Here is a 13,985-nt window from a genome sequence, read left to right as displayed (position 1 = left end):
AAGAAAGTATCTCTTGCCAACAAAGGTTTATAAAAATATTTCCTTTTTCCTTTTGTATCCCAGTAATTCTGAATATTTAAGCCTCTTTATCTCATCACCTGATGCTGATGGCTGAAACCTTTCTGACTGCTTTTCATCAGGATCCAGCTATTAAAACTTCTGTGTTTGTCTAGGATTTTTTGTCAAAATATCTGAAAATAAAATTTTCTCTCAACTACTCATATCTTATGGAAGGAAAGCCTTGCATGTATTCTGACAACTCTGCCAATGTATTGCTGCCTTTGTTCAGCCTTTTTTCTGTTTTTCTCTTTCCTTGCAGTGTGGCAAAGGGGCTGAAAACTTCGATAAGTTCTTCACACGAGGACAGCCGGTGTTGACGCCTCCAGATCAGCTGGTCATTGCTAACATAGACCAAACAGATTTTGAAGGGTTCTCTTACGTCAACCCCCAGTTTGTGCACCCCATTGTAGAAAATGTAGTATGAAACAGCAGAACAAATCCCGCCGTGGGGAACAGTTGTAACCCTACAATTTTTAGGCTTTTGCCTTGTTGATTCCATTTGGGCCTGGAAATTGTAGGGTTAGAGGGTGTAAGATGAGGGAAGGGCCACTTAGTCAGGATTTGGGCTTTGCAATAGCAATGTTGTCTTAACAGGAGATAAATTAGTGTACGGTGCCCACTTTTTCTTCTAGAAGTCGCCACTGACTTGTTGAAACTTACCCATGTTTTGGTACGTTCTATTTTTGTAACTTCCCACCGTCCTTTTGCTCTCTTTTCCACTCTGTTATGTTGGAAAAAAATCTAACACGTGGTCTGAATGAGAAGCCACCTCGAGTATTTATTCCATGGGGGCAGATGCCAGGAGGTGGGAACATCCTCCCCGCACACCCCGGAGACTTCAGAGGCAGCGGCAGCACCAGAGACTGAGCAGGGTCAGCTTTGGGGGCAGAGGCATTGCAAAAACATGGCTGAAAGTCTTTGGAAAATATGGCAGGAAAAAAAAAGTTGGGAATGGGTGGGAGGGGGTATGAAATCAAATTAGAGCCTGAGGCTTGGCGAACTGATCCTGTAAGATCCCAAATAAAAGCGCTCGGGTGGTGGCCACATCTCTAGGATTTTTGCTAGGAGTAGCATGTGGTAAACTCAAGGGTGAAATTTTGTCTTTACTACTAATAATAATAGTAATAATTTTAATAATACTTTTGTGAATTTTAATCTCCATGAGATTATTCTGTGATCCAGGGTGCCATGGTCTGTTCAGTTGGTTTAATTTACACCACTCCTCATTTACTGTTAACTGGTTCTAATACCAATATTTTACTATAAAATTTATTAACCTGGAATGTAAAACAAAACTGTAATTCCTTAAATCTTATTTACATGTGTTTATTTATAGTCTGCAGTGTAGGGCAGTAAATTGAAGAAAGCATTATGTGCACTAAATTAACAAAAAATGCAGCCCCAAGTGACTTCCTGATTTCTCCAGAATAATTCATGAAAATCAAGTGAGATTTAGTCTTAAATAATCAGTTTTAATTCAGAAAACTTTGGGCTGTAGAATAATCAAGCCTGAAAGAAGCAGCACCTAAAACTCGTTTTATTGATAGAATGGAATTTAATGCATTTTACATATGTTTCATGCAATGAATTTTGCATGTTTAGTAATAACTCTTAATAATAAGGGTTAATAATAAGCAGATCTATATTATTGACATAATCATATCAAGCATAAAGAGTATTATAAAAATTTTATAAAACAACATGTGCTTTGTTTGTGAAAGTTCTTGTTCTGAATGATACCGTTTAGATTTAGCTAAATGTTTTCTTGCTATTGTTTTGATTTTTACTTTAGGTTTTGAATATTGTTACTGGCTTAGGGTAAAATCTCTTTTTTTTAAAGTAGGTATACTTTTAAATAATAATTGCTACCTGCAGGTTTTTTACGAGGTTCAAATAGGCTTTCATTTCACATCTGCTTATTACTTGCAGAGAAGGAAATAGACTTTATTTGCAATGATGAACACTGTAATTAATACAATCTTCTCCTCTCCTATCACTTAGATTAAAAATTTTGATATTTCCTCTTACAACTTACCAGAAGATATTAACTCAAATATCAGTAATAATGTTTTGTGCATATTTTGGTTTTGTTACAGCATGTAAAATAGTAGTTGGTGCATTTCCCTTTTTTTTTCCCTTCTGCCTTGATCCCATTAGCAGCCACAGGCACTTTTTGTCTGTCAGATGTGCATGATGATGCCAGAAGCATGATGTCTCTGTTGCTGCATGCAGACTGATTACAATTTTTCAAGCATGTGAACATATTCAAAAAGTAAGATATTTGCCATAAAAGACTTCAATTTTTACTAGATTATGTAATGGGGTGGGGCAGGAGGGGAACCTACTTTCTAATCATCTTTTATGATAATAAAACACAGAACCTGTGCCAAAGATTCTGTCAGAAAGATCCAATCCTGCCAAGTGGTAGCCAGAGGGGTGGGTTGGACCTCAGGGGGTGACCTGGGCGAGTTGGGCAGTTTTGAGGGAAACGTGGTTGGATGTGATGGACGACTGTGTTGAGCTTCTGCACCTGCAGAAAACCTATTGGAAAACGTGGGTTTGGGGCCAGGATGTGCAATCTCCATACTCCAGGAGTCCAGTTGTTGCCCTTAGTCCTTTTGTACCCCCAGCTCCCACGAGGAGCATCTTGGAGTGGTCAAACCCTGACATTTCAAGATGTGGCTCACAAGGGGCATTGGCCAACTGACAGGAACTCAGATCATTGCCTAAACAAACAGGACTCCAAACTTTTCAAACATTTTAGGAGTAAAATTTTTAAACTTTTTCTGTGTCAAATATGTTGTCAGCCAAGACTGGGAGTTCATTTTCTCCTTTGTGTGTTATATACTTCAAAAACTATGGTATTCACCATAAAGCATGTGGCCTAGTGCAGCATTCATTACTTTTTTCTCTTTTTTTTCTGAATATTATTAGCCTGCCAACGTTTAGTAAAATCTGGGTACCATGCTGTAGAACACAATAGATTGAATTAAGATAAAAGATTACTGAGTCTCAGATTTTAATAAAGAAGGGACTCTTAGCTATGCCAGTCTGCCAAGAGGTGCCACTGTGCTTAAGAATGTGAAGTGAAAAAGACACTTTAGAATAAGGAAAATAGTGGGAGAAATACCAGCACACAGGTCTGGGGAGTAAGCAAAGCAGAACACAGGCAGAATTGAACCAAGCCGGGAACCAGGCAGGAGATCCCCTGGGTAGATGTTCTCACAGTTCTGTTTTCCTGATGAAATCTCAGTTGTCCAGGGAAGTCCCATTGCTGGCACAGCTGTGACAGTCAGTGCTGTTCACACCAGGACATGGCATCATGGGGCTGGTCTGACACTGGGACAGAGCCAGTCTGATGCTGGGACAGAGCTGCTCATCTTCTGGCTACTTCTCATAACCAGTTTCTTCAGCCCTTGTGTTTGTCTCGCAGTTTTTCTGATGTAGAAGCAGAAATTCCTCTTTAACGTCATTACCTCAGGTTCCCGGGCTTGTGACATCTGTGTTGTCTTCTGGAGGTTTCTGAAACATTCAGAAAAAGGTACTGTGAACTCATGGATCCTGCAGGAGCAAGGCAGGGTTGGATAAGGCAGGGATTAGTTGTGTTACCTGTCACTGCTCTTCCTGGTGCCCTCACATGTGAAGGCACGTGCTCTGACCTTTCCCGAGAACTCCCACTGGCTGCTCAGAATCCAGAAATTTATAATGGCAAGGAAAACCTGAAGTATCCAGCCTGAATTTTCATCTCTTTTTTAGAGGCAGATGTTATTTATATAATATTTTTCACAAGATTTGGTTTTCTAGAGAACATGTATCAGCAGAAGGAGAGGGATTAGGGCTGCTTCTCTTTCACTTGTGTTCGATAGCAACTGTAATCCCAACACCCACATTACCACCAAGATTCCCAAAAAGCAAATTGAAAATTGTACTGCACTGAAGCTGGGGTGGAAGTTTTGGGAACTGCATTTCCATCCCTTTGCTTGAGTCCCAGATTGTTCCAGGGCAGCCCCATTCCTGCCAGGGGAAGGCACAGGTCTGCCATGGAAAACTTCCAAGGGATTTTCAGGGATCAAATGGGACTTAACTGGCTCCTAGGCAAATTCCTTATTTGGGCATCTGGGTGTTTTTGTGCACCTTTGAGTCACCAGAGCAGGGTGGTGGGATTCCGGGACAACCATTTCGCCTACTGGCCAGGCTTGGTGCTATGAGCAAGGCTGGCACATACATGAGAAGGAGAGAGCATATTCCCATAATAAAATACTCCTTCTTAATCCAGTTTGGAGGAGAAATGCAATTTAGCTTTCTGATCCTTCATTCTTTCCAGAAATACAATTGAATTTCCTTTTACAAGCTGAAGAAAGTTCTTCTGGAAATCAGCTGTTAGTTTAAAAAAAACTCATCACGTCTGAATGCTGTTGGCTTTGAAATCCATCCTGTCTTTTGGGGTGAATCCAATTCAATAATGCTGGGCTTCTATAAAATTAATAAGGTCGGGCAAGAGAGGAACTTGTCTTCTAGCTGGGAAGATGACATGTCCAAGGATGGAGTGGTACCACTTGCAAAGTGTTTTCTGAGCCAGTGCCTCTGGATGCAATCCCAGTTAAATGCCATAGGAGACACATGCAGTGAGCACAGGGGGTGGATCCTGCTTAGTGTGCAAAGCATAGCATTGGAAACAATAATAATAATAATAATAATCCATTAATAAAACTTTGATGCAAGTAGAAAGCATATTTACAGTATATTGAGTTTACAGTGGGCTTTCGGACCTTCTGGAAATATTTAATGTGATTTTCAGTTCTTTCAGTCATTGGCATAAGTTATTGTACATAGGTTTTTAGTCTCTTTGCAAACGTGAGCGTGGGCTGTGTTTGATGTGTCCCCTCAGTAGGTGGGCACTGAGCTGCCAAGTAGTCAAAAAGCAGACAAGCTAAAAAGCACTTTTTTTCCTCGGCCCCACACTTGTAGATGGGATCTGAAATAGCTGAGTTGCAGAAATAAGTACGAAATAAGTAAGATTTGACTCCATAAACATGCACGATTCCCTCACTGTGCCAGTAGCAATTGGGAATTAAATAGCCTTATCAGGAATAATCATCATGCACTACAACCTTGAGAGGGAGAGGGCCACTTGTTAACCTCTCTGCCTCAGTTACCTCATCTGTAAAATGGGGGTAACAATACTTACTGACCTCACAGGGAGCGGTGAGGACTTCTTAGGCAATGTTTCTAATTCACTTTTAACCTGAAAAGAGTTGTGTAAGTATTATTATAATTTTTAATATTAAATCAGCTTCTTGGATTCACATGGTACTGCTGGCTATACCATGCTGTTTCTACTTTTTTATAGAACTTTAGTAACTCTGCTGAAACCATTTAAAGAGAAATAAAATCAGATCTGATACATTTGTTACAGAATCTGGAGTCCAGCTTTTGTACCTGGAGTCAGGGTGTGGCAGGGAGTGATGCTGATGGTGTAGGTCAGCTGCACTTACCTCTTTTCCAGCTACTGAGATTTTTACGGGCAATTTAAAAATTCCATGTCAGTGGAAGTCGTAGCAGAACTGATCATTGGAGGGGGAGATTCCCTTTGGGTAAATAAAATCAGCACAGCTGTTTTCTAGTACCGTTTTTACTGACTCCTGCTGAAGGAGGAGCTCTGTTCTTTGTGCAGCTGGTTCGTCCATTACAGGTCGATAATTTATGTTGATATTTTTATGTATTTCCGTGTTGTAAATGTGTCTTTGTGCTTTTGTTTTTCCTTGTCTGTGACACCATAGCTCAAATTTAAAAGAAAACTGCTCCAGAAGCTGTTTTTATCTTCCACTGATGTCAGTTGACCTAAATAAATAAATCAGGTCTGTTAATGATTTGAAACTGTGCAGGATGAGTAGCAACAACATTGACACTCAGCTGCCACTGAAGCTCATTTCTCACTCTGGTTACATTGGACACTCTGCAGCTGATGTTTCATTACTTTTATAATTATTAATGACAGGAATATTTTAATAGCAAGGAAAATTATGTTCCTATCTTTACAAACATTTTCCTGAGAACTATTTGAATTTCTTTTCCTTCTCTTTGAACCCCTTGAGGCAACACTGCCAAGGGCTCCGTCCTTCCGGGGTTTCACACACTCCTGCCTTGGGTCCCGAGGCACCCAGGGAGCCACAGATCACTGGGTGCCGAGTGCTTGGCCAAGAGCCCCAGTTCACTACAGATATTCATTATATTCTGTGTTCGTACCCATTGCTGGCCTTGGGGCAGAAAAACAATGTTCTTGCAGGGGTAATAAAAATTTAATCTATGGCTCATTCCCTACCAAGCCTTTCATTTATTCACTCCTGTATTATCAAAATGAGTGTAAAAAATGCCAATTTCAACAAAATGAAGCTCATTGACTCTTTTTAAAATGTGCATTTCCCAACACTCTGTGGTTTTGCACAGGAATACAGAGAACACCTGAAACTTCTCAAATGACTCTATGTTACTTTAATGGGTTTTTTTAAATATGGACTAATCCCACCTTGAACTCATTAGTATTTTAAATATTATTTTAAGACTCAAATGTTGTATTTATACAGAGGAGAACATTATTTATTTTCATATTGTTTATCTGCAAGATGCTACCAGAAAATTTAGAGAGGCCATTCATTTTTCAAAAGATTTAAAAACCAAAACCAAACATTGGAAGTGTAGTGGGCAAGACTGATGTACAAATTACAGCATTTTTTTTGTTTGTTTCATAATTCGCAGTATCTTCAATCTTTGTTTGCATGAAATGCTTTTGTTAAGTATAATTGTAGTTTCAAAGCAAGTGTGTATCAATAAAAATACTGATCATTACTTTTGTGAGAGTTTGGTCTGCCTTTATGAAATTTCCTTTCAAAATTGGCTCCCCCAAGGCCAGAGGCTGCAGAGAGGTTGGTGGGATCAGCCACAGAAGTTGCCCAGTCTGGACCTTGATTCTTCATTCAGGCACAGAATTTTAACCTGGGCTCATTTTTAATCCTTGTTAATGAATCAAGAGGAAAAAAAAGGCTTAAATGGGGAAAAGATATATCTGGAAGAGAATTTCCATGTGCTGACCTCGGTGGTGCTGGGCTGTTCCAGGCATGGGTGCCACAGGGAAATACAGCCCCAGGAGCCAAATGAGGTTTCAGATTGGAGGGTCTGGTTAAAAGCCTGATGTGAGACTGGTGCTGGAGGGATGTGCCCTCCTTAGGAGCAGCCAGACCCAAGAAAACTCAAAATTCGTCACTTCGAGTGTGTGAGTTCTGGATGGTTCATTCCACCCCCTGCCGCTTCTTCCTGGAAGGAGGGGCTGTTGCAGTGATTAATGACCCTCAGGGACCCTCCTTTGTAATGCAATATCTGGTTTAGCACTCCTGACGGACAGGACACGACCTCCCAGTTCCACCAGCCATGTTCACCCCACATCCACCAGCCTCGTTCACACTGACATGGTTTGTTTTCAAAACTCGAAAGCAATGTCCAAATATTGTGACAACTTGTCAGACAACTCCCTTTCCTGCCTGCTCTCACAGGATTGAACCTCATGCTAATTCAGTTATTGGGTTCGTTTAGTTTGTAGAAGTCTGGCTGAGTTTGCCCAAAGGAATGGTTGAAATTCCAGGTTTTTTCCCAAAGAGTCAGTGTTTCCAGTCCACTACACATCTGTCATCCAATGTGCTCAGCTTCTGAAGCCCATGAACACATCTCAGACCTTGGGAGCTTTCTGCAGAGCAGGACAGGGACTTTGGGGAGGCATCACTGCCCTGAGCTCGTGGACACAAAGTTGGTGCCTCCAGGGCAGGAGGAAGTGGGTCCTCAGCTCTCCATTTTGCCAGAGCTGCATCTCCAGCTCCTGGGCTGGGCAAGATTTGTGGCCAAACCACCACAGTGCCCATCCATGGGGCCATTGGCTTTTGGAGTGAGAGCTTGGACATGAATGAACCTCTGAACACTCTCCTTGGGGAAAGACAAGCCTGGTGGAGGTGTGGGTGGCTGGAGATGGACTCACAGGGGTGGGAAAGCCCCTGGCCACCCCATGGCCACACTCTGCACCCTCCCACCTCACATCGGTGGTCTCATGAGCAGGACAATCCCCCAGCTCCCAGCAGGATGAGTCAGCTGTCACAACAGGGTGGTGAGAGCCTGCGTGGGCTGCTCTGGTGTGAGGCTCAACACTGTGACAGGGTGGGAAAAAGGGGAAAAGATCTATAACAGTGCATCTTTGTTTGACTTTTTCTAAGCAGGCAAGATTAGGCTGGTGGTTCTGGGAAGAATGAAGTGTTAAAAGCTTCTGCAGGAGAGGCTGAAGCTCTCCATGCCTGCCACAGCCGTGCATGAGAGCATCTCCATCAGGAATATTTCCAGCATGATAAATCACACCAAGTGCTCGTGCCTGCCTCCCCCAGCCCCATCCTCTCTTTAGAGATTTGGGTATTTGATTCAGAAATCTCAGAATAGTTTTGCAGAGCTGGTGTGTGAGCTGCAAATAAAACCAGCTCCTCTGAGAACAGCTTGGGTAGCTGAAATGATGACTGCATTAATTACCACGAAGTAATTATAATCCCACCTGCTCCCTGGGGAGCCATGGTAAAGCAAAGGCAAATCAATCGGGCCCAAATCAGGACAGCTGTTGCCATGTGTGGGTGGTTTGTCCTCAAAGGGATGTTTTCCCTGGCTGCATCTGTCACTTGTCACCTTCCCAAAGTGGTGCTGCACCCAAAGAAATTGGGGATCTGACCAGGCGATCAGCCAGTGGCAGGGCTGGACCCACAGAGTTTCCTGCAAAGGTTTATTTTTTGCCTTTTTTTTCCCCTGCTTTTCCAAAAGAAGGGCATGGAATGAGGCAGATGTCATGGGAAATGAGTCAATGCTGTCTCCTTCTCCAAGGACTTGCTGCATTTGCTGCCAGGGTGACAGTGTCAGACACCAGCTTCCACTTCCAGTGCTCATTACTGGTCCCTGAGTCAGTGCCTGCCATCCTACCCCAGGAGAGGTCGTTGCACAGTCTGATGAAGGAGAGGAAATATTTCCAAAGCCGATTTAAATCACCATACCTGGGTGAGGAAAATAAAAAGCCAAACAACCAACCCCACAGTGGAAGTTTGCTTAGAAATATTTTAGATCTTACTCCTGACCATCAAGGCTGGCAAAAATCACCCGTCTCTTCACATGCTGACAATGAATTTTGTGTGTGTGTGTGTCAGACAGAGAGAGAGAGAGTTTGGTCCACATCTGTCCTATCTTTCCTATTTTTCCTGTTTGAGGACTTGATCCATCCCCCCCTTACCTTGCTCCTCTCTTCAGAACACTCCATAAAACTCAGTGCCCGTAACAGAGAGGCTTCCTAATCCATATAAAACATTCTGTAACAATTTAAATAAAACCTCATTAAAGCTTCAACATTTTCAGTGACACCTCCAGAGAAACACTCTTTTAGCAGGATTCATTTTCTTCTCCTTCATGTGTAACTGTCTGGAACGCTGATTAGGTGGGATTTCAGGAAACATCCATCAGAAACAGCTATAAAAGCTACCAGCAAGGAGTGCAAGAGCAGAAGAAAGGAAAGGCCAGCAGTAAGAGCATCCCAAAACTCCTTGGATCAGTTCCTGGTCCTTTTGGGATAAGTCATTTAGCATTCTTGTGCCTGATTGACACTAACATCATTAAAAGATTGGTAATGAATTTCAGTGCTATATAAATCACACGGAAAACTATTACCCTTAATACAAGCATTACGAGGCTTTAATAATTAATGTCATCTAAACTTCTTTCCAAAACATGACCTTTAAAAACGGATTGCTGTGGCCAGAGCCATCCCTCATCCTACCTGCAAGCAGCTGCTTTCTAGCCAGCCTGGGTGGCTGCAGTGGGGCTGTGCTGGGGAACCTGGGTGGGTCCAGTCCCAGGAACAGCTCCAGAGGGAGCCTGTGAGTTGGTGGAACCTCCACTCCTTGTGCATCAGGATAACAGAAAACACCAGTAGTGAGCGAAAATCAAATCCAGCTTGTCTCGTTGTAGGGCACTGCTCTACACAGCGAAAGGGTGGAATGTGGGCACTCCCTGCCCTTTCAGACCTTCTTCCCTCCCGTGTGGAGATGCTCAGATTCCCAGGCAGCCTGGGTGCTGGTGCCTGCCAGCCCTGGAACACGCCAGGGGCTAAAGGCTGCACCTGGCAAAATTCCTGAACTGGTACATCCTCCTCTTTCATGAGCTCAGTTTAGCCCCATATGATTACAAGAGGGTATTTCATTTTAAATAAAATCTCTAACTTCCATTCACATGTGTGCCTTTGTTGTTCTGTGAGTCAGAGCCGCTTGGGGAGGCTGCGAAAGGCTCTGCACATTTATTTATTTTAGGCTTTCGCACAGCATGTGGGTGCTGGGTTAAAAATAATGTGGCACCTCTCCTTGCGCTTCCTCCCAAGCAGTGGATCCAGGCAGAGGGATGTGCAGGGGAAACAGCAAATGGAGCTGCAGCTCCAACAATCCATGGAGTTAATTCCTTTCATTCAGTCATGGTACAAGCAGGATGAGAAAACCCCCCCAAGAGAGAGGAGAAGGGCTGGTGTTCTTTGGCACTGTGAGTTTTATGTCTTTCCCTGTTTGCAGTGTTTGAAAAATAAAACAATAATGCTGCTGGGATAATAAGCAGAAGTTGTGCTGAACTCTTGCCCTACACCACAGGACCTGGCTGGAGCAGCCCATCCCACCTGCACAGGAGCCATGGGTGCTGCAGGTGTGGATCCCAAAGCCAAGCTGCTGATGCCAGTTTTGCTGCCCTCTGTGAAATACTCCACAAACACCATCCATGAGAAACAAAAATCTCAAAAGTCTCCCTGACCAAGTGGTTCCCAGCCTCTGGAAGCCACCCCATGGGTTTCCTGAGTGTTGTGCTGGGGCTGCTCTGCATCTCTGCCATGCTCCGGCGTCTCCCCGAGCCTCCCCCCGGCCGTGCTGCCCACGAAATGACAAAAAATAGCAAGAGCCGAGGCAGCTGGCATGGAGCATCTGTCACCTCCCACACAAGTCACAGCAGCTCCAGCATCCCAGCTTGTTGCACTTACCTGCTCGCACTCCTCTTTCCTCGGGCAAACACTGCAACTGCTGGCTGAGGCAGACCTCCCCTCCCTGTGCCCAAGGTCTTCTCACAGCCTGGTGTGCAGGTAAAGTTGCTCAGTAGCTGTTGTCTGACACCGGGTCAGAGCCATGGGTGGGCTCAGGGGTGGCTGCCCTTTGCTGGGTGTATTTGCTGTCCTAATAAGTCAGCATGGAGCAAATTTGAGGGAGTAGGAGGGGAGGCAAACCTGAGGTTTCCTACCAGCTGGTGGCCCAAGCTGACAGGACCAGACCTTTCATTTCATAATAACCTGAGTGCCTTCGAAGTGGCTTCTGTTGAAAGGGAAAAGACAAGGGAAAAGCATCCCTGCAGATGTCACCTGTCAGAATCAATCTCTTGTAGCTGAAATGAGCTGGGCCCACCACCCCCCATTGCACTGCTGACAGCCCAGGGAGAGCTGTTGTAACGAACCACTTCTGTTCTTAGCCACTATTGAAGCTCAAATCCCTCCTCAGTAATAAGGTTTGACCTTGGGTGCATCCTAAAAGCTGCTGCTGAGATGTCCGTGGAGCTTCAAGCTTCCACACTGATTTGAGTGCAGTACTAAAGGCTGCTGCAGTGGCACAGGCTGGCAGAGCTGCTCTGGCTGGAGAGGGCAGAGCTGCTCTGGCTGGAGAGTCCAGCCCTGCAGAGTCTGGCACAGCTGTGGAACACCCTGTGATGGGCAAGATCCCACCCAGCTTCACTTGCCCCACATGTGGCTGTGGAGGAGGATCCACAGGAGGAAAGAGCCCAGAAGAAACAGTGAAAAGTGGGGAAGGAAAAGTGATGTTGCCAGCCGGTGTTACGTGAAACAATAAACCAGAACAGCTATTGCAGGTTTTGGCAAAGTCCTGCCCCAAGTTTGGGGGGATGCTGAGAAGATGTAAAGTACTGATTGCCCTGTCTGGGACAGCCATGCCAAGTTTCTGTCCAAGAGAAGCATTTTCCACTTCACTGTTTTTTTCCCATCATCAGGGAAATACACTATGGGGAGGAATTCTGCTAAGAGCTGCTAATGAGGTAGGAGAGTTTAGCTGTTCTGCTGGGGTTTTGGGAGGCAACACTGGTGCTCTCCTTCATCCTGGCCCTGTAATGCCTGTGGGAAATGCTCCTGGTGTGACTGTGGGCATTGTGCACGTGCTTTGCCAGGGCAGAAGTTGCTGTATGGGACAAGCAGCAGCAGAAAACCCACCTGAGTGTTTCAGTGCAAGTACATTTGCATAGAAGCAAAGGGGAGCGGAAGCTCAAAATGTGTATTTATAATTGATTATATGCATGGCTGCTGGGGGCCTCTCACACTGTAATGGTTAATTATGTCACTGTGGGAGCCGTAGCTTCATTTGTGTAGTATTCAAATAACCCTGCCCAGAGCCCAGGCAGCAACAGAGCAGGTTGTCTGTCTGGAGAAAAATGAAGGTCTTCTTTGTTTGGGTTTTTTTTTAACAATATAGAGAAAAGGAAAATGATGAGCAGCCAATTACTGTGTTAAAACCATCTACCCTGACAGCACATCCGGTTCTAACAAGCCTCCTGTAACTTTGTGATTTTATTGGTAATTCCTGCTCATGATCTCCATCCCAGGGAAGCCTCTGTCCCTTTGGAGTCCCAGGGGGCATTGCCCCCTTGGCTGCCTTTTCCAGTACAGAACCCATTCTGCTGACCAAATCCCTGCTTTGTCCTTACTGTCAAACCCCCAAGGGATTTGCTGCTTTAAATTATTCCTCAAATGTGAATAAAAGCCCAGGAAAACATGCTGAATTCACTATAATTGAAGTATTGCTGTAACTTTGTGTGAAAGAACTTAACTGGTGCAATCCCTCAAGGACAAATAACCAGAAACCTCCTACTGGGAGGCAGTTTTATACCAGTCTGGACCTGGAACTTGCCTATTTTGGGCTCTACCATGTTCTGGTTGAAGAAATCGAAACTTCCACATCTGCATCAGCTTCTGTTCTTTCTGTAAATCAAACAGAGCTCAACAAGCCTGAGCACATGGCTCCATTGATTCCAAACGAGCCACCCAACAACACCTCCTCCGCATCTCATATCTCACTTTATTTTGAGTTCCTCTATTTAAAGCAGTCATGTTTTGCTAACTGGGGCCACCTCAGCAAAGATGCAGCAGGTTTTAGCCAGAAAACTGGGAGCTAGGGACCGTGGCATGTGTGCAAAGCCCTGCAGAGATTGAGCTCTCCCTGCAGAAATTTCCTCGCAATCTCGAGCTCCAGGTGCTGGGATGGTGTCCATGAGCTCCCTGGGCCCCGCTCCTGGGCTGGCACCTCCTGCAGCAGGAGCTGCCGCATGGTGTGTGACCCTTTTCTTGTCCTTCCCACGGTATCCAAGGAAGTGTCCCATTGCTGGACACCTCCATGGAGCTGCATCCTTTTTCTTAGCTCAGCCTCTCATTTTCTATGTGTTTTGGCTGAATCACTCAGCCTGGCTGGGGTTTCCAGAGCCCACAGCATCTGCCCATGTCCCTCTCTCCTTTAGCCCTGGCTCTCTTCCTGCCATGGTCCCAGCCTTGCCAAGCTGCCTTTCTCCAGCACATTGGCTTGCTGCCCTCCAACCCTTCCCGCCGTCTGCTGTGTCCTTAGCTGTGGATTTGACACTGGTGGCTGGAGCCAGTTTTCCCTTCCCCAGCTCCCAAAGGAGTCATGTCCTGGGAAGGGCAGCCCACCCAGCACTCGGAGCAGAGTTTTCCAGGTGTGGGGTGCAGAGGGGCTGGGGGTGCAGGGAAGGGAGGAGGAACAGAGGGGCAGGAGCAGGGCTGGCTGCCACCCCTGCCCCAGTGGTGAATGGGAGCCACCAGCTCA

General features: G+C 44.9%; 1 protein-coding gene across 2 annotated transcripts in view; it reads left to right on the top strand.

The window, feature by feature from the left end:
- PRKCA (protein kinase C alpha) overlaps positions 1-990 on the top strand; it is a 141,823-nt gene extending 140,833 nt beyond the window's left edge. For both annotated transcript variants that reach the window (XM_082293894.1, XM_082293893.1), the window contains one exon: positions 320-990. In XM_082293894.1, coding sequence (XP_082150020.1) covers positions 320-484 — 165 coding nt within the window. In that variant the 3' untranslated portion in view covers positions 485-990. The remainder of the gene's footprint in view (positions 1-319) is intronic.
- The last annotated feature ends 12,995 nt before the right edge of the window (positions 991-13,985 follow it).

The sequence above is a fragment of the Coloeus monedula genome (genome assembly GCF_965178545.1).
Source record: "Coloeus monedula genome assembly, chromosome: 19".
NCBI classification, from domain to species: domain Eukaryota; kingdom Metazoa; phylum Chordata; class Aves; order Passeriformes; family Corvidae; genus Coloeus; species Coloeus monedula.
This window is presented reverse-complemented; position numbering and strand designations above follow the sequence as displayed.